Source organism: Carassius carassius, chromosome 23 (genome assembly GCF_963082965.1).
Source record: "Carassius carassius chromosome 23, fCarCar2.1, whole genome shotgun sequence".
Classification (NCBI taxonomy): domain Eukaryota; kingdom Metazoa; phylum Chordata; class Actinopteri; order Cypriniformes; family Cyprinidae; genus Carassius; species Carassius carassius.
This window is the reverse complement of record NC_081777.1, coordinates 9,502,880-9,530,423: the sequence shown is the minus strand read 5'-3', so window position 1 is coordinate 9,530,423 and position 27,544 is coordinate 9,502,880. Positions and strand designations below refer to the sequence as shown.

At 37.1% G+C, this 27,544-nt stretch overlaps 1 protein-coding gene and 1 long non-coding RNA gene across 3 annotated transcripts in view; one reads left to right on the top strand and one right to left on the bottom strand.

The window, feature by feature from the left end:
- Nucleotides 1-27,544, top strand: part of LOC132101326 (uncharacterized) — a 963,607-nt gene that overhangs the window by 716,309 nt on the left and 219,754 nt on the right. The window lies entirely within an intron of this gene.
- The window catches only part of hipk3b (homeodomain interacting protein kinase 3b), a 72,903-nt gene that overhangs the window by 44,071 nt on the left and 1,288 nt on the right, over nucleotides 1-27,544 (bottom strand). For both annotated transcript variants that reach the window (XM_059506193.1, XM_059506194.1), the window contains exon 2: nucleotides 17,622-18,885. In XM_059506193.1, the coding sequence (XP_059362176.1) occupies nucleotides 17,622-18,883 (1,262 nt within the window). In that variant the 5' untranslated portion in view covers nucleotides 18,884-18,885. The remainder of the gene's footprint in view (nucleotides 1-17,621; nucleotides 18,886-27,544) is intronic.

Below are 27,544 nucleotides of genomic sequence, written 5' to 3'. Positions count from 1 at the left end.
TCCTAACTTGATTCCCGCTGTTCACTCGCTTGAAGGGGTGAAACGGATCGTAGCTGATCGTTTGTACTTGTTTCTAAATATTGCTGATTCAAGCGTTTTAAACAATTCACGCGTTCAGAGCTTGCGCTCACTCATTCAAAGCACGCGCTGCAAGCAGCATTTCAGACAATGCGCGTACAGAGAATGAATTCATCTTTCGCGTATCGTAACTTCTGAATGAACACATACACACACAATTATATCAAAATAATCGTCTCTGCAAGTATTCTCTTAAACACAGTCTGTTATGTTTTAAGTGAACGTATACAGTGGCCTGCTGCTTAGGGAAATTCGCTGTACCAGATAAATCTGTCTCTCAGTGTTGCCAACTTATTTCAATGGAAAGTAGCTAAACCCTGCCTGAAAAGTCGCTAAATGATGCTAGATGACGTCATATGCTAATTAGCATATTAATGACGTAAGTGCGTCATATTATCTTGCCCTTTCTGTGCTCATGTACTGCATTTTAATGCAGCCAAAATTCTCAATAAAACGTTTTTTTTTTTTATTATTATATTTTAATGTTTCTGTTGTCCGACAACGGAATTAATATTATAATGACTGAAACGCGGCCCATTAAGACTGCATAACCAGCTCCAGATGTTAATCTCTGCACTAAAATCCTATTCACGACATTGTCTAATGAAATCACATACACATAAGATTAAGACAATGGTTGTACTGTATTTTACGTGCAAGTATAGCCGAAATCAGAGTTAGAAGCAACAGAATATCTTTTTTTAACTGAAAGTGCTGCTCCTCTCTGCAGAGAGAGAGAGGCGAGAGAGAGAGAGAGGCGCGAGAGAGAGAGAGAGAGATCGATCATGCTCGTGCGGCACTACCGGAGAGTCTCAGAGGCTAAATAATGTCTGTCAAAAAAAGTCGCTAGATTTGTCGCTAGTCGCTTTTTTGGAAAAAAAGTCGCTATGAGGGTCTGGAAAGTCGCTAAATCTAGCGACAAAGTCGCTAAGTTGGCAACACTGCAGTCTCTCTCTCTGTTTTTTAGACGACGTGAAAGGGGGCGTGTTTCAAGATGCGCAATGGAGTAGACCAAACTAAACAGGGACAGGTCAAAACACTCATCCAAACAAATGCTGCATTAAATTGGTGGTATTGCCGGCTATGGTTGCAATACTCTTATCGCATATGTTGCACTTTTATAAAGTGTAGCCACACTTTAGACCTCTTTGGCATTGTAAAACGGAAACGTTTTGAGAAAAAAACAACAACACTTGTGTTGTGTGACTGCGAGTATCTTCAGAAATCCTCCTCATCACGTCACGTGGTGGTGGACAGCCAATCACGGCGAATTTAGGTCCTTACATGCTCGTATGCTACAAGCTCACACAGACACAGCCGCTTGGCCAAAAAAAAAAAAAAAAAAAAAAAAACAAAAAAACGGCCGCTTGGCTTTTGGAACCGAAATTTGGCACTGAAAGATAAATATTTTTTCGATACTCATAGTATCGAAGTTTTTCATTCGATACCATAAAGGCATCGAAGTTCGGTACCCAGCCCTAGGTGATGATCAACTGCAGTACTCATATATCGTCTCTCCCTCATAAACATGTAAGAGCCGAACCAATAATGGAATCTCCGTCCATATATCTGATCTATCTCTGAGCGGCACTGAATAATCACGGCAGTGCAAATATCTGACCAGAGTGACTGCATACAGTCAAGAAAACTGAGGGTGGTTTGTTCCTCTGTGTAGAGCAGTGGCTCTCATTTTCTCAGTTGGACTATGAATACCCCATCCTTGAAATGTTCTAATATTTGAATTTTATATACATTTAAAATATATTGAGATATTTTTTAAACACGATATTGATTTTGACATATCATATATATTGTTTATATTTAATTCTGATTCCGCCACTTTGCTTGTTTGTCTTCTCTGAGCTGTGCTCGCCCCCGCCTCCTTGATTTTGTTCCCCCTCCTTTTTTTATGAATTCATCAAAAGTAGGTCATTGCCCTCACATCAAATCGTGATGTGGACTAATATCTGTAAATAATAAGCCGGAAAAGTCTATTTAAATATGAATCCTGTATGTTCTGGGTGTCTGTGTTAATGATTGGCGCAGAAGCGCGACTTCATTCAAAACTAGCGTCATATCACATCATAGACTGTAGTATCACATACACAGAACTGTAAAGGTAAACCTGTCAAAATAAAAGTATTTGCCAGAAATCTATTACTATGGTTCAGCAAAATGTGCATAGCCTACTACTACTATTAAAATGAAACAAACATAATTTAAGGAATAATCACACAACATTTCTTCCAAGTTTTATTTTTAATAGTAATTTATTTACTATTAAAACCTTTGTTTACCAAAAAATAAAGTTTGCTTAATTTTCAATAATTAAAAGATAAATTAAATGAATGTTTTATGCCTTCATTTGATAACCAGAAAAATTAATTTCAGAGGGGGAAAAAACATTTCACATAAGGCTATTTTAAGAAAAAAAAAAAAAAATTAAGTTGTTTTTATGCATTTAAATAATTACACATGGTAAACCACAGATTTAGGTTACAATAAAACATATGGTGCAGAAAAAAATAAAACATTTAATTGGTCCCTAAACATGTAATATTTGGCATATTTGTTTTTGCAGTAGTTTTGGGGGGGGGGGTTATTTTTCCTGTAAAGATATATATATCGTATATCGAGATATAGCAAAATATATTTTTTGCTCCATATCGCCCAGCCCTAATATATATATTATATAAAATGAATCTACAATATTCATAGTCATGAAAATAAAGAAAACTCTTTGAATGAGGTGTGTCCAAACTTTTGGTCTGTACTATATATATATATGTGTGCACAGCTTTTAATTAGAATCAATAGGTTGGCAACAGAGACTACATGTTTAAACCTGAAATAACATGCATGTCATAACCGAGAACTCAACCCAAATGCTGATCTAAAAACGGCTCCATGCACTTACAGTTACAATATAGTATGGCTTAGCCTATATGATGCCATCAGAGCCCAACTATTTTTGCATTGATTTTAAAAATATCCTCTTACCTCACAAGTGGGACACAAACACGCATATGCCATACCATATCTACACAACACCCGTGGATCTGTTCCCAGAATATTTACTGTAGTCTAATAAATAAAACACTGGGGTGATAAATAATAAATCAGCAATCAAACAACACGTTTGTGATGGTGGTCCAGTCAAGTCACCTTTTATTATTGAACATTTAATATATAGTAATTGAGTATCAACACAGAACAAAGTTGAAGTGATTGAAGAATTGACTAAAATGTAATTTTGTCTGAACTCATACTAAAGTGAAGAGTAAGTTAAACCCAGTTTAAGAGCCTTCCCATTAAATGCAGTCATTGTTTTACAGAGAGAATTACAGGTCTCACTTCGCTGTCATTTCGTCCCTCTCTCATAATTGTGGACTTACTGTGCAATCTGTGAAAGCAAACACCCATGAGTTACTTTAGGGTGCCTGATAAGCAGCTGGGTGGCACGATCCTTGTGTTGGTCTGTAAACTTCAAGGAAATGTTCATGATCATGCTAATGTCAAGCTTTCTTTTGGTAAAAACAAAAATCAATTTTGCAATGTCACCAAGGATGACAGTAACATCAACCAGAGAAGTTCTGTCAAATTTAGGATCTCAAATTAACAACCACATATCACCTAAACACTATCACAGAGCAAGGCTACCTTTCCACAAAGTTCAAGCTTTTGAAAGCAATGTTACTATATTTAGAAGATTAAGGAATGGCGTGCTAATAGGAAATCTCATCTGGAGCCGTATTACTTGAGGATACTGAAGAACATCAGATTTTACAAACACAATCATGGCCATGTATAACCCCCCCATCCCCCCACAAAAAAAAAAGAAGAAAAAAGATAAACCTTAAAACCATTGTCGTAGTAAGACACAACAACTCCTTGGAAGGTTGAAGATGTTGTGATGCAATTACACACAAAAAAAACAATATGAAACCTACTGCTTGATATTACGGTGTCGCAGACAGGTTTTAACTAGATGGCAGTCCTGCCAGGAAAGCATTCTGCAGAGACGGGAGGAAATTCCCAGCTACTCTGTGAAGCCACTTTCAAGGTTTTCAGTGCAAGTAAAGACATTCATAAACAAGACATCCTCAAGATTGTATCTATAAAGTTTCAGGAAAGCAGGCAGGGATCTTCATACATTAAGATTAAGAAAAACAAACAAAGGCAATAGAGCTGTCTCTTTTTATTCGATATTCGAATATGCATTCGAACACGACGTGAAATATCCGTAATCGAACTATAAATAAAATATCCTGTTTTTAAAATGCCATGTGTAGCGCATTTTTTACAGTCTATGATATGCCGTTTGTTTTTTTTATTTTATTCTTTGCCATCTTATCCAGTAGAGGGCACTCTAGACGTATTGTAGCATAGGCCCATGACCAAATCAAGCGAATAAGAGCTAGTAGCCAGGCACGTCTGTGCGCTCCGAACGTGTGTTCTTCACTGCGGGGAACATTGTAAATAAAAAGAGAGCCGCACTTAATCCAGATCAAGTTGATAGACTGGTGTGTCTTGCAAACAATATTAAGAATTAAATTAGGCTAGGCTATATGCCTTACTACTGCTGCTGTTTAAGTTGTCACGTTATTGTTTGTGCTTGTTCTGAATCGTTTTTTTTTTTTTATTTAGCCTAATGTTGTGAGATATGCATAGTGGCACTTCATATAAGTTGATATTCTAAGTTGATAACCTGCTGTTTCAAACATTAAGTAAAAAAAAAAAAAATAATCCAGATAGTCCTGTTTATGACTCACTGTTAATACATTTGTGCTTGAATCTCCATTAGGCTACGGTGTTTTTTTTTTTTTTATGCGTGGGGGACGGACACGTAGATATTCGAATATATTCGAATACATTGCATGATATTCGATATCTGTTCGAATTTGATTCATGACAGCCCTAAAAGGCAATAACGTACCTAAAAACACATGGAGATGAATCATATCTAGAAAATCAAACTAAATCCAGATCTGCTGCATCTGAGCAAATCCAAGCAAAACAGTACTCTAGTGGAAAACAAGCGCTTCGATATTTGAGCCAGGGTAAGTGACAAACATACCCTTCATGTCTCCAGCATGGCAAACAGCTGAACATAACACTTGTCCAACATGACCTGAGCTGGTTGTCCTCAGTTTATGGAGTTCAAGTAAACAGACAGAAAACATCTTCATCACAGGAAGGCAATCTAAACTAGGGGTCCTCCCTTAAGATTGAACTTATTGAAACATTATAATTCATTTGTTTTAGAATACCACATGAAATTGGAATATAAGTAGCCTCAAATTTTATAAAACCTAATTCACCTACTCTTTATTTCTTATTCTTTCTTACAGCTACATTGATGAAGGATATTTCTGAGTCACTTCATCTTTTGAGACCACTTCTGGGAAGTGCAACTGAACAAAGACTAATAAAGAATCCCAGAGTGAGGGGGGTGAATTCCTAACTCTGTGACCTTGTAGGAGGGATTCCCATAAAGTCCTAACATCTGGTTTACTTACAGTATGCTGAATTAAAGGACACTCCAAGTAAATGTAATAACATGCTGCAAACTGTTCCCAGTCGAGTTAGTAGAGGTCAAACAAGTTAAGCTGAGTGAAGAGACATGTAGTACTGCAAGCCAAACGGGAAATTATATCTTTCCAATTTAAAATGCTTATGCAAAATATAAATATTATAAAAGGTCCACACTCAAAAAAAACTCTCAATCTGCTTATTGTATATATATATATATATATATATATATATATATATATATATATATATATATATATATATAAAAAAATCACAAAAAGTGTGTGTTTTCAAGGTAAAGTGTGGTGCTGTGCTCATGTGAGCAGCTCATGATACAATGTTTTCTCATAGCCATTTGGTTCAAATTGAAGGCAGAAAACTCTGCATAAACTGCGAGTTCAACGTGCATAGAATGTAGAATGCAGCAATTACTTTCTAGATTTATAATTATTCATGTTTATACAACAGTTCTATCTGGTCCTCGAATCTGACTTGCTGATAAGAGTGTAATAGTAAAATGATAACAGAATTCCAATAATCATTTCACCGTCTGTAGAATTATTATTAAAATAATACTGTTTTTGTGTCACGGAATGTAGTTTAAAGGCGAGAATGTACTTGTTTAGACTTCAAATATGCGTTTTTCAAATAAAGGTAACGCCTATTTGAAAATTTGCTTCATTCAACTTTTTAAGAGATGTGAGCTCCAGGACATCAGCAGGCATTTAGCTCTCATGAACCCTCCGAGAAATCCAAATCTTCTGGAATTTGCCACTGGCTCCGAAGTCTCCATAGTGGTTAAACATGAGATATTCTTTTTGGGAAAATTTCACGGGTAGTCTTTGGTCTCATTAATATATTATTTGTTTTAGAGTAAATAGTTTTGGCTGAGAAAAAAAACAAAAAACACTCATCCCATTATATTTGTAACTTCAATGCTTAGAGCGCAACTTTTGTACTTTTGACTGCAATGCCTAGCAACTTTTGTTGTCGTTTACTAAATATTATTTAGTAAATAATATTTTATATAAAGTGGTATTTAACAATAGTATTTAGTATTGGGAAACTGTGTGTGTGTGTGTGTGTTCGTGATGGTGATTTTAGTTTCATTTTTCCCCAATTAGATGGCGACAAGAGAGTGTTTTTACAAGTCGGCAATTAAAGGGGTCTTTGGATGCCCATTTTCCAGAAGTACATATTTTTTTAGTTTTTAAATGAATTCTATAACATACTTTGTTTTTTTTTACACTACAATTGAGAAATTTTAACCACTTTTACCTAGTCAAAAACAGCTCTTTTTAGAGAAAGCCATTTTCTTGCATGCCGCTTTAAATGCAAATGAGCTCAGCTTAAAAACAAACATAATCCACAGTGTCTTCAGTGGATCAGATGTCTTGTTGTTTTTTTATTTTATTTATTTTTTATTATAGGGTATACACACTACCAACACACATTTCAGTTCAAACAACTTGTAAAAGTGCTCGTAACATGCGATGACCCAAGACTTTTATATTGAAAGAGACTGAAACACTGTTTTTAAACAAGGAAGTTATTATTACTTTCAACAACAGCTTGTAAGACACAGCCAAAAAATTAAGAGAACAGCACTGTCATCAAAAAAAATAAGATTAAACAGATTAAAGGACATTACGACAAAAATATTGCTTTCCTCTGCGCACATTCAAACTAATGTTTTATTGTGAATATGAGATTGAGTATTATGAGAAAGACCATCTCTTTCTCATAATACTCTACATAATATATAGCGACATAATATATATATATATATATCTAATGTGACATTTCCAAATTAATAAGGAAGGCTTGGGCTCAGTTGTTAAACTGTCAACTTGAGAAAGAGGGTTTTTAAAGACGCTCCGCTGTTGTTTCTTATGTATTTACACATTTGTGCGGTTGAATTACTATATAAACGCAAGATTACACAAGTAACCTTGAGATATGGCGGTATATTGCATGCTGCATACAGCCATATCTCATGGCCACTCGTATGATATTGCTCATTTGTGCATCTGTCTTAACAGAAACTGCAGTTTTCCACCAAAATAATAACGAAATGAAGATAGTATTATAAATGAAATATGGTTTTTACATTTATTCTACAGTGCAGAAACCTGATGTTGGTCCCAAAATGTTGGTACACTGTACAAATTGTGAGTAAAAAAGGAATGGAAAAATTTACAAATCTCATAAACTTATATTTTATTCACAATAGAATATAGATAACATATCAAATGTTAAAAGTGAGACATTTTGCCAAATATTGGCTCATCTTGGATTTCATGAGAGCAACACATTCCAAAAAAGTTGGGAGAGGTAGCAATAAGAGGCTGGAAAAGATAAATGTACATATAAGGAACAACTAGAGGACCAATTTTCAACTTATTAGGTCAATTTGCAACATAATTAGGTATACAAAGAGCCTCTCAGAGTGGCATTGTCTCTCAGAAGTCAAGATGTGCAGAGGATCACCAATTCCCCCAATGCTGCGGTGAAAAATAGTGGAGCAATATCAGAAAAGAATTTCTCAGAGAAAAATTGCAAAGAGTTTGAAGTTATCATCATCTACAGTGCATAATATCATCCAAAGATTCAGAGAATCTGGAACAATCTCTTTGCGTAAGGGTCAAGGCTGAAAAACCATACTGGATGCCGTGATCTTCGGGCCCTTAGACGGCACTGCATCACATTAGTGTTGGGCGATATGGTCATTTTTCAAATCGTCATATCGTCAGCCCATGAAATCGACGATACACGATATCATGCATGGGTGGAGCAAGAGAGAGACTCTTTGTTCTTGTCATAAAATAACTTTGTTTTTTTAAACCGCACAGGTGCGCGAAAGACAGAGCCTATGGGATCACCAATAATCAAAAAAAATATCCCTTTAAACATACTGATAAACTAACGTTAAATATACAAATACTGTATTTAAAACAGCTAGTTCATATCGGACACAACAGTCATATCGCACGTCCTGTGAAAAATTTGCCGCATCCGTGCAAGGAAGTTATCAGTCTAAAAAAAATATCAACAGTTTCATTTAAATTCCAACAGTTTAACACTAATATTGGACATCAAGAAAAACACGTTAAACAAAGTATTCAAAACAGGTAAGTTCATATATTTGGAGTAAAGCTTAAATAAACAAATGCATCAGTCATAAAGTGCTTTGTACCGTGACGAGATTGACGCACAGCCACAGAAACAAGAATGAGATGCATTCTAACATAACTGTGGCATTAAACTCAGTTAGTGAGGGCTCGTTTAAAATATTGCACATATATAGGCCATTCAGATAACCTCTTAAAGTGCAATGAAATACTTTATATATGCAGACGATGTACGAGTGTTTGTGAATGGAGACTCCTTCACCGGCTACAGGCTCAAATGCTCTTTTACTCACGTGTGTGTGTGTGTGTGTGTGTGTGTGTGTGTGTGTGTGTGTGTGTGTGTGTGTGTGTGTGTGTGTGAAATGCAGTGCTGAAGTGAAATAGCTGGGCAGTTTGATAGCAGAATTATAATAGGGTGCCTAATAAAAATCTGCTATCATCGATATCTCTGACTATCGTCGATACACAATACTATCGTCTATCGGCACAACCCTACATCACATACAGGAATGCTACTGTAATAGAAATCACAACATGGGCTCAGGAATACTTCCAGAAAACATTGTCGCTGAACACAATCCACCGTGCCATTTGCCGTTGCCAGCTAAAACTCTATAGGTCAAAAAAGAAGCCATATCTAAACATGATCCAGAAGCACAGGCGTTTTCTCTGGGCCAAAGCTCATTTAAAATGGTCTGTGGCAAAGTGGAAAACTGTTCTGTGGTCAGACGAATCAAAATTTTAAGTTCTTTTCAGAAAACTGGGACGCCATGTCATCCGGACTAAAGAGGACAAGGACAACCCAAGTTGTTATCATTGCTCAGTTCAGAAGCCTGCATCTCTGATGGTATGGGGTTGCATGAGTGTGTGTGGCATGGGCAGCTTACACATCTGGAAAGGCACAATCAATGCTGAAAGGTATATCCAAGTTCTAGAACAACATATTTTCCCATCCAGATGTCGTGTCTTTCAGGGAAGACCTTGCATTTTCCAACATGACACTGCCAGACCACATGCTGCATCAATTACAACATCATGGCTGCGTAGAAGAAGGATCTGGGTTCTGAAAAAGCCAGCCTGCTGTCCAGATCTTTCGCCCATAGAAACCATTTGGTGCATCATAAAGAGGAAGATGCAACAAAGAACACCTAAGACAGCTGAGCAACTAGAAGCCTGTATTAGACAAGAATGGGACAACATTCCTATTTCTAAACTTGAGCAACTTGTCTCCTCAGTCCCCAGACGTTTGCAGACTGTTAAAAAAAGAAGAGGGAATGCCACACAGTGGTAAACATGGCCTTGTCCCAACTTTTTTGAGATGTGTTGATGCCATGAAATTTAAAATCAACTTATTTTTCCCTTAAAATTATAAATTTTCTCAGTTTAAACATTTGATACGTCATCTATGTTGTTTTCTGATTAAAATATTGAAATTTTTAAATAATTGAAAAAATTGAAAACACATTGCATTCTGTTTTTATTCACAATTTGTACAGTGTTCCAACTTTTTTGGAATCGGGTTTGTATTTCAGCAGTAATTATTGCTGTCTTCGGTATGATAATAACAATAACAACATCAATATAAACTGAGAAAATAACAAAGTTAAGGAGAGGCTTTGAATCCACTTTAAAATTATGGTACAAGCTAACGTAAAGACTTTTTACATTTTTTTCTGTCCCCGACCCCCCAGAGGTACCATGGTTCACCTCCCATAGTCTTACAAAATCCTGTGGGAAACACTTCAATCCACCAATTATTATTTTCTTCATATCTATCCCTCACTTTCAAACACAGCACCCCAACCAAGGTCTAGTGATATACTACACAGTGATTGGTAAGTCTGGAATTTAAAAAAAAAAAAAATTCTGCCTTTTTTTCCCCCAAAAGTAATTCACATGCACAGTCACAATAAACAAGATTGGTTATACTTGATCAGGCATTTAAAGAAATATAAAAACCTGTTCAAAAGCAATAGAAAGAGGGGAGCAGATGATGTCAGGAGAAATAAGACCCTTTATATAAAATATAAATGAAATGACAGTGAACAAAGAATATAAAAAGACAATATACCTGTTCCTCTTACAGGACAGAATTTGATTGCCCTTGTTTGCAATGTTGCCAACGTTAGCAGATAAATGATTGATGAGGCAAAGTTTCCAACTCAAACAGAGCAGGGTCAGAAAGATACCAAGTCCATGTTCATTCATGCCAAATGATCATGGAAAAGCCATCAGTATGACAAAAGCCTGATCTGTACCTCAAACAGTGACTCCAGAAATTTACTTGACTTACTTAACATTAAATGAATGTCATGTCTAAATGATAATTTTATCCACTTTTTCATCCTTTCTGGAGCTTATTTGAAAAAGAAGTCTTCTTTTTATCATAAACATTTAAACTGCAGCCAAATTAATTTGGTTGCTTGCTATTTTCATAAAATTCCGGCAGCACTTTAACAAAAGGTGTGGGACTAAATTTCTAGGATTGCTGGAACACACCCTCTTTTTAAACTCCTGTCTATCTATATTACCGCTTCTAAAAGCAACAAAACAGCTGACGCTGGAAGACACTGACCTTGACTGAGTGCTAAAGTGATCTCTAGTATTTTGCTCTGCCTTATTTCACTTTGACTGCCAGCGCACTTCACCATCTATAGAAGTCAAACTGAGTTGGCCATCCTCCCATCAGCTAATTTTAGGCAGCGGTCTCCAGTGCTTAGCCCCCGCCGTGAGTTTGAGAGAACTCTCCTTAGAACAGCAAAAACGGGGGTGAGCATGGATCACTTTCACGTGACATGGTCAAGTTTGGGTTTTGGAGGTTGGAGACAGGTGGAGGAGGGGAAAAAAAGCTTATTTTACAATAAAATGCTGTTAAATTCAGAGTTTTTAGAAGTAAAAAAAGAACAAATCATTGTATAATTTACAGTCAAAAACTGTAAACTGATAATTCCGCAATTCACTGCATTACACTCCACATTTGATATAATTATGTTTAAATAATCATATTTCTTGATAGTTTTTGTTATCATTTAGGGTTTTATGTTGCATATTCTGTTGTTTAATGAATGTTTATTGCATCATTTAAGTGTTGTGTGTTATCATGATAGTGTTTAGTGTTTGCTTGAATGGATCTGTGCACCTTGTATATTAATATATACTTCGGCTTGTGGAAAAGCTGCTTGTAATGAACTTTGGTTCTTAATGTGGCTTTCTCCTTTCCCACCTGCATTACTATGATGGCTGTCATTATACGTTAAAGGCACAAAACAGATTTTAGTAGCAGTGCACATTGCTGAATTTACTATTTACATTCATATTTTCTTGTCAATAACAGTTTTATACTGTAAAAGTTTCAGTTTGTTCAGTAAATGAACGGTTATGTGTTTATAGGTTTTATGTTTTGTACAAAAAGAATTCTGGAAACTACAGCTACAGAAATAATTTTTGGTGTTTTTGGCCAGTGGGGACTTAATTACTGATTATTATACCAGCACAACTCTACACTGCTCAAAACTCACTTTTGAATCATCAGTGGCAAATTCTTTAAATATGTAAACGTACTTACAGACTGTGAGTCAGAAGCACCGGACTGTGTCCTTGCAAAGTTGGAACTGCCCCACAAGTACAGCTTAACAACTGATTTCTAGTTATTCCTTTTTTGGAAGCCAAACAAAATGGCTTCTCTTTCACAATGAAACACACAGTGACTCCACAACATGGCGGCAGCGGGAGTAGTGAGAATAAAAGTTACGCTTTCTTTCTTTGCATGATCATTTGGCCAGCGTTATGCAAATCTTCCCACATTGTGACGTAGGCATGTGGGGTGTTTTAGAACGAGCCGTTTTAGGTAGGCGTGGTTGACTCTTAACTTTTATAAAGGATATCTCTTTGGATTTGAGACTTTAGTCTTTGCAACTTCACAGATCTTCTTTACGCACCAAGAGCTTGTAACTCTCCAAAGAGAAAGGAAAAATTTTAATTGCATCATATGATCCCTTTAAAACATTTGTCCTTCACAAACTTTCCCTTACATGATCGTATAATATTTCCGTAGTATTAGATTTGGAGTTTTTGTACAATTAATCTTCATCAAATTTCCGTGGAAAAGTCGGAATGTTAAAGAAATCTGAATCAACAAAGAACTGTACAAATAACACCTACAAAAAATGTACATGTACTATCAGACAAAAATTTAAGTTTATATTCATATATCTGAGATGTACGTGATTTCCTGTTGCATGGGCATGTTTCACTTACTTGAAGACATGGCTGAAAATAAGATTGCAAAAATGACACAACCTAAACCTAGATAGCAGAATGCAAGTGCAGCACCTGCAGAATGGTTCAAAAACATTTCCATTAGTCATGCTACTTTTAAATCATGTTTACAATTGGGTCATTCTGTGTAAAATCAACCAAATTTCAGACACCTCCCCAACTTATTATTATTATTTTTTTTTACTACCATAACTGTAGTGCTTATAAAATGAATTCTGTACTTTCACATTTCAGTAGCATGCACTATGCAGAGTATATAAATAGTTTGTTTGCATGGAATATCTGGATGACCTACATTTGTCATTCAACTAGAATTCGGAATGAAATGTGTCCCAAAATGCCTGACCCTTTTCAGTGTGATAAATGAATCAGTAGTCCTGATTTCTCCTTTTGGACTTAATCAAATTGCCAAGAGTTACACAAAATGAAATTAAAATAGCAAAACCAACCATGTTTTATTTAGAGATGATAAATGGACACTATTTGCTAAATATACTCCTAGTAATAAATACTTTAAAACTCTATATGAACATGCCAGCATTTATTCTTTGCATGAAACTCAAGACAGTTGGAGTGAAGAAACAAACAGATGGAAGGGTGTTTGTTACCAGACCTTAACATGAGATCAAGGTTTACCCAAATTATTATAGCAGATTTGTTACCCATCCCAGGCATGATTTCAAATGAAACTGTACAAAAGTAAATGTCGAGGTTATTTCTTTGTCTACATTTTTAATGTTGGCACTCTATCAAGTTGACATTCAAGGCATTTCCTTTGATATATTCTGGAAATAAGATGGAGAATGATAATCCTTCAACAAAAATAAACAAATTTAGTTATCATTTCAACATCCAAACAGAGAGCATTTTAGTTACCATTTGCAACATAAAAACAGAGAGTTATAAGACTGTTCTCTTAAAACTCATACATACATAACCACTTGTTCTTAGCCTATTGTACAAAGTGCTTTTTTTTTTTTTTTTTTTTTTTTTAAATCACTTCCTTTCCCATGGCAATGTGACAAAAATGGTTTAGCCCCTGCCTGTTGCATTGTGGGGTCAAATATTTCAACAGGGTCAGTGTAGATTTTGAACACAAGGGAAACTGTTTTACATCAGCAGTGTTTCCTGACTGGTAATTCCACAAGGATTTTAGTTGTATAACATATACAGATAGATTTTTGAATGTTTCAGTGATCAATTAGTAAGAAGGAAAAATGTGCTTAAGAGTAATTTTTGAACAAAATATTGATCAACAACCAAACAAAACAACTCTGCTGAACTCAAGAGTGCATCCATTCAACCTCAGCATTCATCGCAAACAAAACAAGCAAGTGCAATTAATAATCTATATTTAAAGCTCTCTATATGAAGCAAACAGCCTTTTTAAGGGTGCTTTCACATCTCTAGTTCGATTCATTTGGTCCGAACCAAGAGCAAACAATTATACATTGTAGCATTTTTCAGCTTTTTTGGTCCCTTCTCACACCACACTGATTGCTTTGGTCCGTACCAGTTGAAACGAACCAAAATGCAGTCACATGACAACATCTACTCATTCACACATTGGCCAAGACGTATTTCCTAAACTGCTTTTCGATTGGTCAAAATTTACATGCGGGAAAATTTCAACATAAGAGGAAAAGCCAGCAAACAACACTGAGACAACACAACTACATGACAACACGACTGCGCGGGCTGGTTTTGTCCCTGGCCATAATCTATTACATTGTTTGTATACACCACAATATGCAAAAAATACATTTCTATAATGAAGCGCGGATGCGGCTTGAAAACAACGTTCTAATGCACTGCAAACGGCGAGCGGGAATTGCTCATAACTTCAAGTGGAGGCGTGCATTAATTCTTCTTAACTCTGACATGCTCATGGTCATCTGACCAAATTTCTGTGAGGCTCCACACATCCTCACTACTCCAAGTTTGTCCACAAGCTGCCATGCTAAAGTGCAAACTGTCAACAAAAACTTCCTCATCCCATAATGCATAACGCAGCTGGACTATGGCAGCTGGTTTAGTCCAAAAATGATCAGTACTTTTTGCAGTTGGGTCTGTTCGAGGTCGGATCACATTCTCACCACAAACGAACCGCTCCAGAGTTCGTTTGAAAGCGTACAGAGACCACCTCTTCAAGCAGGTCTCGGTACGCTTGTTTGGTCTGCTTTTGGTGCGCACCCGAGTGCAATTGCTGCTTTCTCACCTGCCCGATCGAACCGCACCAAAGAGGGAAACGAACTCTGGTACGATTCAACCAAACTAAATGAGGCAGGTGTGAAAGCACCCTAAGAGCCAAAAAAAACACAAATGTTTCACTGAAAAATGCAATCTTTTAGATAAACTAATGCAAATAAATGATAATAATCATGACATTAAATATTTGGGTTAGACTTGCATGTTTTGGTCACACTTTAACCGCTTGAGGTACTAATGAAGTTTGTGTCCTTTCAGCCTTGTCGGCAAACATACTGCTCCCCTTAACAATACAAAGTAAACGTTTTTACAAACCATTTTTCCTCCTCCAGCCTTCTCCACTATTTCGATGAAATAAAGCTCTGTTGTTATCAAAAATGTAATGTTATAAATACACAGTGAATACCGTGACAACATTTGTAATGTGGTGAACTGCAAAGTAAACATGCAACTGCAAAATAGGCATGTATACAATACGTCCAAACGGAGTTATTTCATATTACGACATCGCATGGTAGGAACAATTGGCCCATAGACAGAGTGATTTACATTCAAAATAGTAGTTTTTTAAACTCTGCCTACTTTGCTCTGGCCGGCGTAATGTAAATCACTTTGCGACTATTGGTGCAGATTAAATCAGCAAAACTGATCAATCGGTCGCCCACTAATAGGGCTGGACGATTATGGCCTAAAATCAAAACCTCGATTAATTGACCATTTTACCTCGATTACGATTAATGAACGATTATTTTGTTTCGGTTTTTTTTTTTTTTTTGCCCTCATAGTTCACTGACAAGGTTTGTACTGTAAATATGATTGACTATTAAAGGTGAGACATTTTTTCCTATTGAAAGAGCGATCTGACATCATAGCTCACTATCAGCAGTTATTTTATCTATGTTTGTAACATTTCTTACAGATTATTGCTCGGTGTAAGAGATAAATAAAGATCAGATAAAGATAAATTAGCACAGTACCAGTATGATTGATTGCGTGTGTGAATTAGTCATACTGTCTCTATATTATTGTGTTTCTATAGTTCCTTCAAAAGTAGAAAAATATGCTATAATAAGTTTTGAGATTCTAAGCTACTTTAGTGATAAATCACAGGACAGTGCTGACAACTAGTTTCTGCGTTCCTCTGTGCCCGCGATCTTCACAGCTAACGTTACTGTTTATATGAGTGTTTGTGCCACAATGCAGCTGTGTGAACTAGGGCTGTCAAAATGGCTTGAAAACTAAATTCGAATTTGCAATTAAATATTATCCAAATTCCAATTATATTCGAATTTAAAATGAATAATTTTAATTAGAGTGAAGAAAAGCTTTTGGCTTCTCTTCTGATATATCCCTTAATTTTACACGGCTTTCTAAACATGCGGCTCTCTTGTGTGAGACGCGAGTCCAAGGTTAAAAGAAGACGTCCCTCTCTAGAAAATGCGTGAAATATGCGTTCTGTGTGAATGGCTTGGTTTCCGTTTTGACGTGAATAAGATCTTCTCCACATTCTCTTTTTCCGCAATATTTTGAATGAACATCGCAGAAGCGCTGCATTAAGTAGCTTCAACTATGTGTTAAAAAAATTATAATGCAATGACACTTTTATATTGTCATCGCATCTCATGCGCCACTGATAAAGGCCAAAGTATAATTTGGCCATCCGCATCCGCGCACCGTCCGCATTATGTAATTTTCGTCATTAAGAGGGCTCGCGGACAGCCGCGCATCCGTCCACACGGTCTCAAAAAGTGCCTGCATGCGGACGGGGTGTGCGGCTGTCAACAGCGCATGCACGAGGTGAATGATGACAGAAGTGGTAACGTTACTGCTCATCGAGCCCGTCAGCCTTCTGAAAGCTGTGCGGATGAGACCGTTTAAGACAGAACAGAACACGGAATGTGAAGTATACCAGAGGCGGACCTTAAAGCTGCCTCCTTAACGGACACCTACAATTCGAATGCAACATTTTTTGCATTCGAATGTGGATTTTTTTATTCTAGAAATATTCTTAATTTATTTTTTGACAGCCCTAGCGCGACCATGGTAGCTCGATATAATAATACACATCCGATCATCTAATCACTTGAATGTCCAAACCATTTTAGTGAAGACGCAAGGCCATCAGTATGTGTTGAACCGCCGTTCACCTCCGTGTTTTGCTTTTATGTCACTGACTGGACGGGGCAGAGTCATGTGGCTACACACGCGCTAGTATGCTTTTAAGGGGGAAGTATTAACAGGATTAAAAAACCGAAATAACCGGCATGGGAAAATTACGTCGGTTAGAGGTTCTGAATTTCGGTTTCGATTACTTTTCGATTAATCGTCCAGCCCTACCCACTAATCAAAACCAATTTTAGTTGACAATCAACTCAGTCTTTAGTTGGTACATACCTGTAGTAACGCGACTGGAGGTACGTCGAACAGACGGCTTTGGAAACGTGACTGGCTGAGCCAAAGTCTATGACTTTCACCCTGTAGGGCTGCCGTACAGGGTCCACCAGCATGATGTTCTCAGGCTTAAGGTCCGCGTGGATCAGTCCCATGGCCTTTAGCTTTTTTAATGCCGTGGCTACCTGCTGAAGAATGGGACGGATCACCTTCAGAGGTAGCGGGCTGAATTTGTTCTGCTTGAGGAAGTCATACAAGTTTTGCTCCAGCATCTCAAACACGAGACAGGTGTGGCTACGGTGCTGGAAACACTCGAAAGCTCGCACCAGATTATGCTCCTCTGCATTCTCGCTGCTGAGGCGTGCCAGGATGCCTACTTCAATCTGGCCCTGTCGTGCATATGATGGATGATTCTTCAGGATCTTCACCGCCACAATCTCATTGGTGCCTCGTTTCCAGCATTTCACTACCTGGCCGAAAGTACCACGGCCGAGGAAGTCTAAGACCTCATAGCTGTTCTTCAACGAGCAAAGCAACTCATGCTGCACCAATTGGTAGTCTCCATCCCCATTTCCGGAATTTCCACCTTGCTTTGCAGGCCCTCCACCGACTGCCACTGGGACCGCAACTGGTGGGTTTCCCAAATTTGACTGCAACATTGCAGGTAACATTGACAGGTCCTCTACAATCTGCATGGCGCTCCCCAAGTTCTCCAGCTCCCCGCTCTTACGTTTCAGCCCGCATCTGTGGGAGCTGTCTTGCAAGTTAAAAACTCCACAGTCTTCCCGGTCACCCTCGTCCTCTCCTCCACCACCTTCGTCACCTTCACCCTGTCCTCCACCTCCTCCTTCTTGACTGTCGCTTCCCTCTCCCCTACCCCTTTCAACTGCCCCTGTAGCTCCACTGCTGCAACTCTTTCCTTTTTCCTGGTGCTCTGGCTCCTTATCCTGAGAGGTGACACCCCCTTTTTGCTGCTGCGTTGCTGTGGTGGTATGCTGACGTCGCACACCGCGTACAGCAGCCGTTTGCAATGGTAACTCCTGCCTGCGGTATCTGCCGATCACAGAATCTGGTGTCTTAAATGAAACTGTGATTTTTGACGGGTAAGCAATGCCAAGGGTTCTACCATTCAAGTAAGTCTGTGGGTAGGCCCTCTCATGGTAAACACAGTTACTGGGCTCAACTTTGAGTTTCTTCACACTACAAAAGGCACTTGTCTGAGTTTGAAAAACATGTGGTGGGTAGACCAAGACTTGTGAGGCCATACCTGCGAACAAAAGAAAACCAGATACAGATCATGTTACACTTTCAACCAATAAAATGACAATATGTAAGATTTCAACATTTTCAAAGAAACATGGACATCATAACTGACCAGCCAGTACCTTTCAAATTCCTGGAAATGTGAAATCCCTGGTCTCTATTTAATATTAACTTACAAAATGACTATTGTCTATAGTGGTGTTTTCCTAAGTTTGTTGTGTGACATCACAGGTGCCCACTAACTAAGTGTAAACAACTTGTCCTACTGAGTGCACTGTATTGCATCATCAGGCTGACGTCATACTTGACCTTTGCCCCTATGCTACACAGCAGCAAACAGCAAGCTGCCTTGAGCAGCCAATGACAGGCCAAGATAATGACACTGCAGCAGAAGGTTGAGTTCCTCCCTCCAAAACACCCACCAACCATCCTTTCATAAATGCTGTAAAAGGAAACAACTAACTGCTCACAGGTTCAAATGACCTTTTCATATTGGTTTCCATGAATGGGGTCTCTAGGCAACGGTTATTTCAAAATGAGCATTACTGTGTGTTGGGGAGGGGGCATCAAAGGCACAGTTCCATCTGTGCTTGCAAAGCTTCTCTATTTTCAATAAATATCCAATTGAGGAAATACACTGACTTGTGTGTAGTAAAGCAAACCTTTTTGAGTCACAAGTTGTGGTACTAATGTAATTCAATTATTTACACTTTAGGCTCTAGGGTCAAACCCAACTATGATTTGTACACCAGAAAAAAAAAATGTTAAGGAAAAGGAACCAGATAAGAGTCTGATTTCAGCAACAGGCCAACACATGACCAACATTTTGAAAAGATGAGGCCAATTTCACATTCATTTGGCTGACATTCAGTGCAAACATTGTGGCTTGTCCAACTCTAATTTGGGGCTGAAGCACACTTAAAAATCTCAAGAGCAACTTTTTTTACAGAGTTAAAACAGTCAACTGAGGTATAGGGAGTGAAGTGAAAATATATAGGGTGAGGGTATAATATGAGAAATCACAACATAAGAAAAGACAGGCCAGTCCAAGCAGAGAAACTAAAATGTATAAATATTAACAAAAACAAATATTGCTTCTGACAAGAATCACATTACAGATGATCACTGTATGTTGTTGGTTATCTAATTTCCCCCTTAAAAATAATAATAATAATAATAATAATCAAACATCTTAACACTAAACAAACACTCGCTCTTTACTACCATAGGAATACAAATATTTCAACATTACTTCACAACTAACTCTAAATCATCATGTTCATATCTGTCTGTTTAAACTTTACTATACCAAAGTACTAGAAATTTAATCTTTATGCGCTATCCTTGTAAGAATACTAACCAAATCAGGTGGCTGGTTAAGCTTTGCGAAAATAATAAAATTAGGATATAAAAGTTATTTTTAAGGAAGAAACCTGCACTGCATCTCCATAAAAAGAAAACGGAAAAAAAAAAAAAAGTACCATGGACATACCAAGCTTTTTTTTGTTTGTTTGTTCTCATGACCATGTGATTAAATTGACTGATAAAATTGGCTACAGTCATGCAGGGTTTGGTCATTACTGGTCTGCGGAGAAAAAAAAAAGAAAGTGAACACCCATAATAAAAGTCAAGGTATGATTATGGTGGGGACAGCATATAACATCTCATTTTCTGATGGCCGTACAGTTCAGTTGGGGAAAAAAATATTGTTCCTCCTTGGGAAAAAGATGGGGAAATCAAAGGAAAGGGAAGAGGATGAAAATGCAAATGCAGTCCACAATCCAATTAAAAATAAATGATAATTTTGCAGAATGTATTCAGCAGGACTGGATGACACAGACAATAATAATAAAAACAAAATTTTAAACTATTTAAGTATGATAAAAAAAATAAATAAATGTAATCAATAAAATGAAATCAACATATCCTAGTATATAGACTTCCTTCTGCGTTAAGTCCCTGTTTTCTATTCTCACTTTCTAGTGTCTAGTGTGTTCACTTAAATGGCACAATTTTCCAAGATGCTTAGCTTTGCACACCCTTGCCATAGTAAAACCTTGGAAATTTGTGGGAAAACCCCATGAATCATCTGGTTTTGAGATCAGAGAAAAATATACAGTTGACCAGTGCAGTTTAATTCATGAGTGAACAACAGTTAACGATTTGGTCCTTTTTAATGAATCAGTCAAAAAGAATCAGTGAGTTCATGAGTTATTGGATTATGTGAACTTAAAATCACTGTAACTCCATGTCCTAACTGAAAGTACTTCCAGTGACAACCAATTTGTCAGTCAACCAATTTGCCTTCCAGTGACAACCAATCTGTCTTCACTATGCAACTAATCAATCAAAATCACAGCCAATCAGATAAGTGTATGGGGGGGGGGGGTTGTATTGTTAGATTAATGATGCACTGCATCCTCAATTATCTTTTATATATGAAGAATGCTAATTATTTCAGAAAAATTCTATATTTGTCATATGAAATTCATATGTGTTCATTATTCTTCTATTACACCATATTGATATTCGTACTGGTATTAAATTGCACAGTTAAATGGGTAAATTAATTCATCAGTGACAAAAAAAAAAAAAAAAAAAAAAAAAAACACAGTTTGGCTTTTATTTGTGCACACAACTTGAATCGATCCATGGAACATGTGGTAGATGCCTCATTCTATGGAGCGTTTTTCACATGCTATTGGCTGATATATTTTTTATGAACCACCAGATGGCACTGTTTTCAAGACAACAGTCAGTGGAAAGTAGGGATGGACGTTACCTCATATTTTGTTCTCAATACGATACTGATACTTTTAATGACCAGTATCGTCGATATTGATACTGATACGATACTTCTAAACTGAACTTTTAGATTATGACATTCCATTATTAAGAGTACAATGGGTAATAATACCTACTTAACTTTATATTTGAAATATGCCTTAATTGCAACTTATTAGGTCATATTTTTGTTTCACATGCTTAAAACATGTTTACTGTAGTGTTAACCAAGGAAATCTACAAATACTATAGTTAAACTATGTTCACTTTACCATGGTTCATTGTCATAAGGGACTGCCAGTAATAGGCTGCTGCATGCAATCTTTTTGTTCGAAGAGTGTATGATTTATATTAACAATAGAGAAGAGAACATGATCAATATGAACTTTTAACATTCAAATTTAAATAAATGTACTGCACAAACTAGGGTACAATTTCAATAGGTTTATTGTGAACTAACTCAAACATCTAACCTATGTTTTTTCTGCATTGTTCTGAGCTGCCTTTTGATTCTGCCTTGCAACATTTGCGTGTGTTCAGATGAGCAGGAAAATCCCTTCCAGACAATTATTTGCTAACATAGGTTATTTGTCAAATTTAAGGCATATTGTAGGCAATATTTTTTGTTTAATAAACAAAATCACTGGTAAATAAAAACACCTTAGTATTGATTTTTTTTAATTGAGTATCGATACTTTCGATTAGGGCTGCACAATGTGTCGTTTAAGCATCGATATCGCGATGTACGAATCCACGATAGTCACATTACAGGATGTGCGATGTAGGCTGTCGTAGTTGATCCGTTATTCATTAACCGTATGGGCCAGCTGCTCCCCGGCCCTTGACGAATGTGAAGGGCCGGCACTTCGACAGCTTTCGAGAGGACTTAACCAACTAATACTAGCACTTTTCCATTTCTTGTCTTTTCATTTATATTTATATATATATATATATATATATATATATATATATATATATATATATATATATATATATATATATAAAAAAAAACCTGGCTATGTGTTCTACACTAGACTAAATGAGATTTGTCATGGCACTTGTATACTGTTATTGTTCTCTTGTTGACCTGACTGCTTCTATTGTTCTCATTTGTAAGTCACTTTGGATAAAAGCGTCTGCTAAATGGTTAAATGTAAATGTGATTCACAGATTAATTGCACAGCTTAACCATCATGGAGTGAAAGTTTATAATTTGCAAGTGTTTTTAAGTCCTGTCAGTTTAACAGGGCAGAGAGAGAGAGAGAGAGAGAGAGAGAGAGAGAGAGAGAGAGAGCGACAGAGAGCGAGAGAGAGAGAGACAGAGAGCGATCGAGCCCCAGCCGCACGCTCATCGTCTTCAAACAACACGAGCGCTGTCTTGCTCTCTCTCCCTCACACATATTAATCAATTGACACGATGGTGTCGATGTTTAAATCATTTAAAATGAGAATGTAAGTGTGCTCACCCCATTTTTGTTTGTAAGAAAAAACTAGATTAGATTTCATAATCGCAATATAGATCGCAGAAAAATAAAATATTGCAATGTCATTTTTCCCAATATCGTGAAGCCCTACTTTCGATACTCACATCAGTATTGATATATCGATACTAGGGATGGGCGTTTTCCACAAATATCACATTCGAATATTTGAGCTCACAAAAAACGAATATTCGAATATTCGTTTATTTAAATTAAGTTTAATGAGTCAGACTTTATTTTTCAGCAACATTTGTTTTCGTCATTTTAAACAAGCTTACAATAAGCTTGAATATTACACATCGTGTTTTGTAGCTGAAAACCTTTAACAATGCGTGCAAACAAACAAAAGTACAGATTAAAAGCAAAAAAAAAAAAAAAAAAAGTGAACAAAGAAAAAACGTAAAGCAGCCTGCAGCAATTAGGCTATTGTACAGAATGTAGCTTACACAACTTTTAAACTGTCAGCAAATCTTTTTTGCTTTTTTTTCTATTGTTTCAAATGTTCTTGTTAAGAAATACGGGCATGTAAACATGATTGGGGGAAAGTCGGCTCCTTAGTCTGTTAACAATAAGGCCGGCCGCGGAGAAAACGCGCTCTGACGGCACAGACATTGGCGGGACACACAAATAACGGTGTGCTAAGCGAATAAGTTTTGTGAAGCGCTTCGTGTTCTCGTTTCACCACTGAATGGGATCCTCATCTGGTGGAATACATGGCTCCAGCAAGAACTGTTCCCACTCTTCTCGGCTGGACTCTCTGTAATCATCGCTGGAGAACTTTCCAACGAGTGGGCATTGCATCTTCATCGTGGCGACTGCATCCGCACCACTCGCATCAAGGAAAATGTTTTGATAATGTTCAAAAAAAGTTTTTTTTTCTTACTTCTCTCATGTTTTCATCGAGAAACCTGAGATGTTTGTGCCGAGGGTCTAGGGCAGACGCGAGAAGAGGAGTTTTCACTGCATTCTCCAAGTTAGTGGTGTTTATTCGTTGCTTGAGAGATGCTGCAACAATGTTCTTGGATCACTTTCTGTGATTCTCCACGGCATATTTGAAGTACTGTAGAAGACCGCAGTTCTTAGGGGGCGTTCACATATCGCGTCTTTTGCATGCTCAAGTTTGTTATTTCCAATGTAGGTGCGCGGTATGCGCGCTCATAATGGAAGCGACGCGGTCGCGATGCGCACGCGGTGCGACGCGGTCCCGTTTTTTTTTTTCAGGCGCGTCCGAACAGCATCGAGTTAAAAACATCTCAACTTTCAGAATGCCGCAAGCGCACCGCAGGTCATGTGACAAGAACTAAACATTCAGCTTCATCCTTTCCCTTAACAACGTTGAAAGCTCAGCCAAGATGAAGGAACAGCTGATCATAGCTGTATATGGATTGCCATTTTGAAATAAATTTAGTAGCAGAGCTACTGAAAGCGATTTTTTTTGTGCTGCAAATCCATTTATCCTTTGCTGAAATTTCCGCGTCTTCATGGAGAGAACGCGTCGCCTCAGGAGCGCTTCTGCCCGAGCGCTTTGAAAAGAAGGAGAAAGTGGCGCGCATAGCCTTTTCCACGCCTTATTAGGCGCGATATGTGAATGGCCCCTTAATCATTCATTAATTATTTTTTGCTTGCATACACCTTCAAATATGCCATGGAGAATCACAGAAAGTGACCAAATTAGGTTTTATTGTGAATTTTTTTTTTTTTTTTTTCGAAATTCGAATATCATTTTTATTTATCGAATAATTAGAGCAGAACGAATAATCGAATGTTCAACTATCCGTGCACATCCCTAATCGATACTTCAGGATCGATTCACCAATCCCTAGAGGAAGGCCTCAGTGCTTCACGAGTCTTCATTTGCCCATACCTACCCCCTGAATATTTGAAAAATGTGGCCAGATTATGGCTTTTAAAGTAGTCCCTCCGCCATTAGGCACGTTCAATTTGAAGCAACATTGCACAGGATGAGTGTATGACAAGCCGAATCCACCTAATGTATGGTACCACGAAAAAGCACTTATGCGACAAATGACATCAGAAAAGCGTCAGTACCTTATAATCGGTTATGGTCCATTACTGAACCGATACCGAATCATCCTCATCTGAAAAAACTATTAAATTTCGACACCCCTAATGTTAACATTAAAGTTATCAAACGTAATTTTTAACATGATTAAAAATACATATAGTATTCAGAGACAGTCTTTGTTATGGAATAAACGGTTATCCGTTGTCGTTTCCATGCATTTTAGCTATTAAAGTCATGCACATTGATGCATGTTCACTGATCAAAATAAAATTAAACATTTTTTTAACATTATAAATTTAAACACAATAATCATAACCTGAAATTATTAGAGGTACTGGGCACATGGTTTGAATGTTTTTAAAAGAAACCACTGTCTAGTTACCAATGGTTAGTTAGGACAAAGACTCTGATTAAAATTAATCCTGTGTAGCACTCGCATCTAGCTAGCACACTGTGTAACCAATCACTAGCTGTTTATTTGAAAATAAGGTTCCCACAACTTTCACCCGTACTGTACTTTAAAAAGCCAGTTTCAAGCACTTGCTAAACAATAAAGTAAATGGTTAAAACTTTAGTTTATTTAGTTTAACATTTAACTTGCTTAAAAAATACAAAATTTCTATCAGAGCTGAGTATAGAAGTGAGTGATATGATGCTTTCAAAGCAGGATAGGAGCATTGATATGCTTGATAGATAATATCATGATTTTAAGTGACAATTACAGGTTAACACCATGCTTTGGTACCAAAATTGGTACAGAGAGTATCGGTACCAAATATTGAAATTTTGGTACCGTGACAACACTAATCAGATAGATTCATCCCTATTGTTTACCATAAAATTCAATGTTTATCTCTTCTAACCCCTAGCCCCAAGTGAAGTGACAATAACTGTGATACTTGGCAAGCACAAATAATGAATCAGCAATAGATACTGTCAAAGATTTCAGGCCCAGGATTTAAAGAGACTATAATCCTGTGGAATACATTTTAAGATATCTGAATATGAAAAATAGTGGCCACATAATGAAAATCAGTTGGGTCCAGTGTCTTTTTTTGAACTCCATCAAAATCATTGTATGGGCAAAAACAGTTAAAACATTGTTTGAAATTCCACAGGAAGCAGATTTGTAATAATATGAAATATTCCTTCTTTAACTGACAAAAGGAAGTAACTCTGTTAACACCATATTTGTGTTACTTTACTGTGGGAGGGGCTGGATCTCATATCAGGGGTCAAAAATCAAGGCAATACGTGATCTGAACTGAATGCATAAACAAAAACACAAGGCCATAAAGCCAGATAATTATTAAAAATAAGTTTTCCTATACTTAAAACAATACCACACTGACAAGAGATTTCTGAGCAACCTCTTAAAATGTAAATTCCATGGAGTCATAGCACATAGTCAGGTCTATTTTGGTCGCAAGCCTCACCACAGTGAGTAACACAGGCCGGAGTGGGCTGCTGCCGTCCTCTGCTCTCAGCAGAACTCAAATGGCAGCCAGGCTATCGTGTGACTCCTCTATTGAACTTCCCCCGCCACTAAATGAGCTCATTCTTCAGAAAAAGCAAAGCCTTGCTGGTGAAAACAGCCTTACCCACCATACAACAAGGAACATAAAACACTCTGTCTGTCTCTAGGGTTGCCTTAAAACGACAGCTATAGTGGATTACAAAAACTTGCAGACATTCAGCCCTAAAATAAAAAAAAAATGTCATAATGTATTAATTGTCATGCCATTTTAAACCAATATTACTTCCATTCTTGTGTGGAACACGTATAGGTATTTATAAAGAATATCCTGTCCATATGCATGAGCAGTTAATTTTAAGTTATTATTCACTGATAAGTGGACTGTTATAAAAGATAGTTCTGTCATCATTTACTCGCATTTCTTTTTTAACCTGTATAACTTTTTTTTTTTTTTTTGCAAAACACAATATATTTATAGAAATTGTACATACAGTGAAAGTCAACTGTTTGATTAACAACATTCTTCAAAATATCTCCACTTGTGTTTCATAGAAGAAAATAATACAAGTTTATAATAAGATTTTGGGGCTGAAACATCCATCTGTAACTGGATAACCAAGACAGTTTGTTAATCTTGCGAACGGTTTAATAAGTAAACCAATCAATCGAATTCCATTGTACTGGATTGAAAAGATCCGACTTGCAAATCCGACTAGACTTCTCTGAGAAACCCCAAAAAGCTAGTGAATGTGTCTAAATACAGTACAAAACAGTAAAATTGAATTGACTACTGTTAGTAATTATGGAGCCCAAGGTCTTCACTTCCATTGTATTGAAAAGAAGGCCAGGTTATTCTTTAAATAAGCATTGTTTGTGGTCCACAGAGAGTCATTTG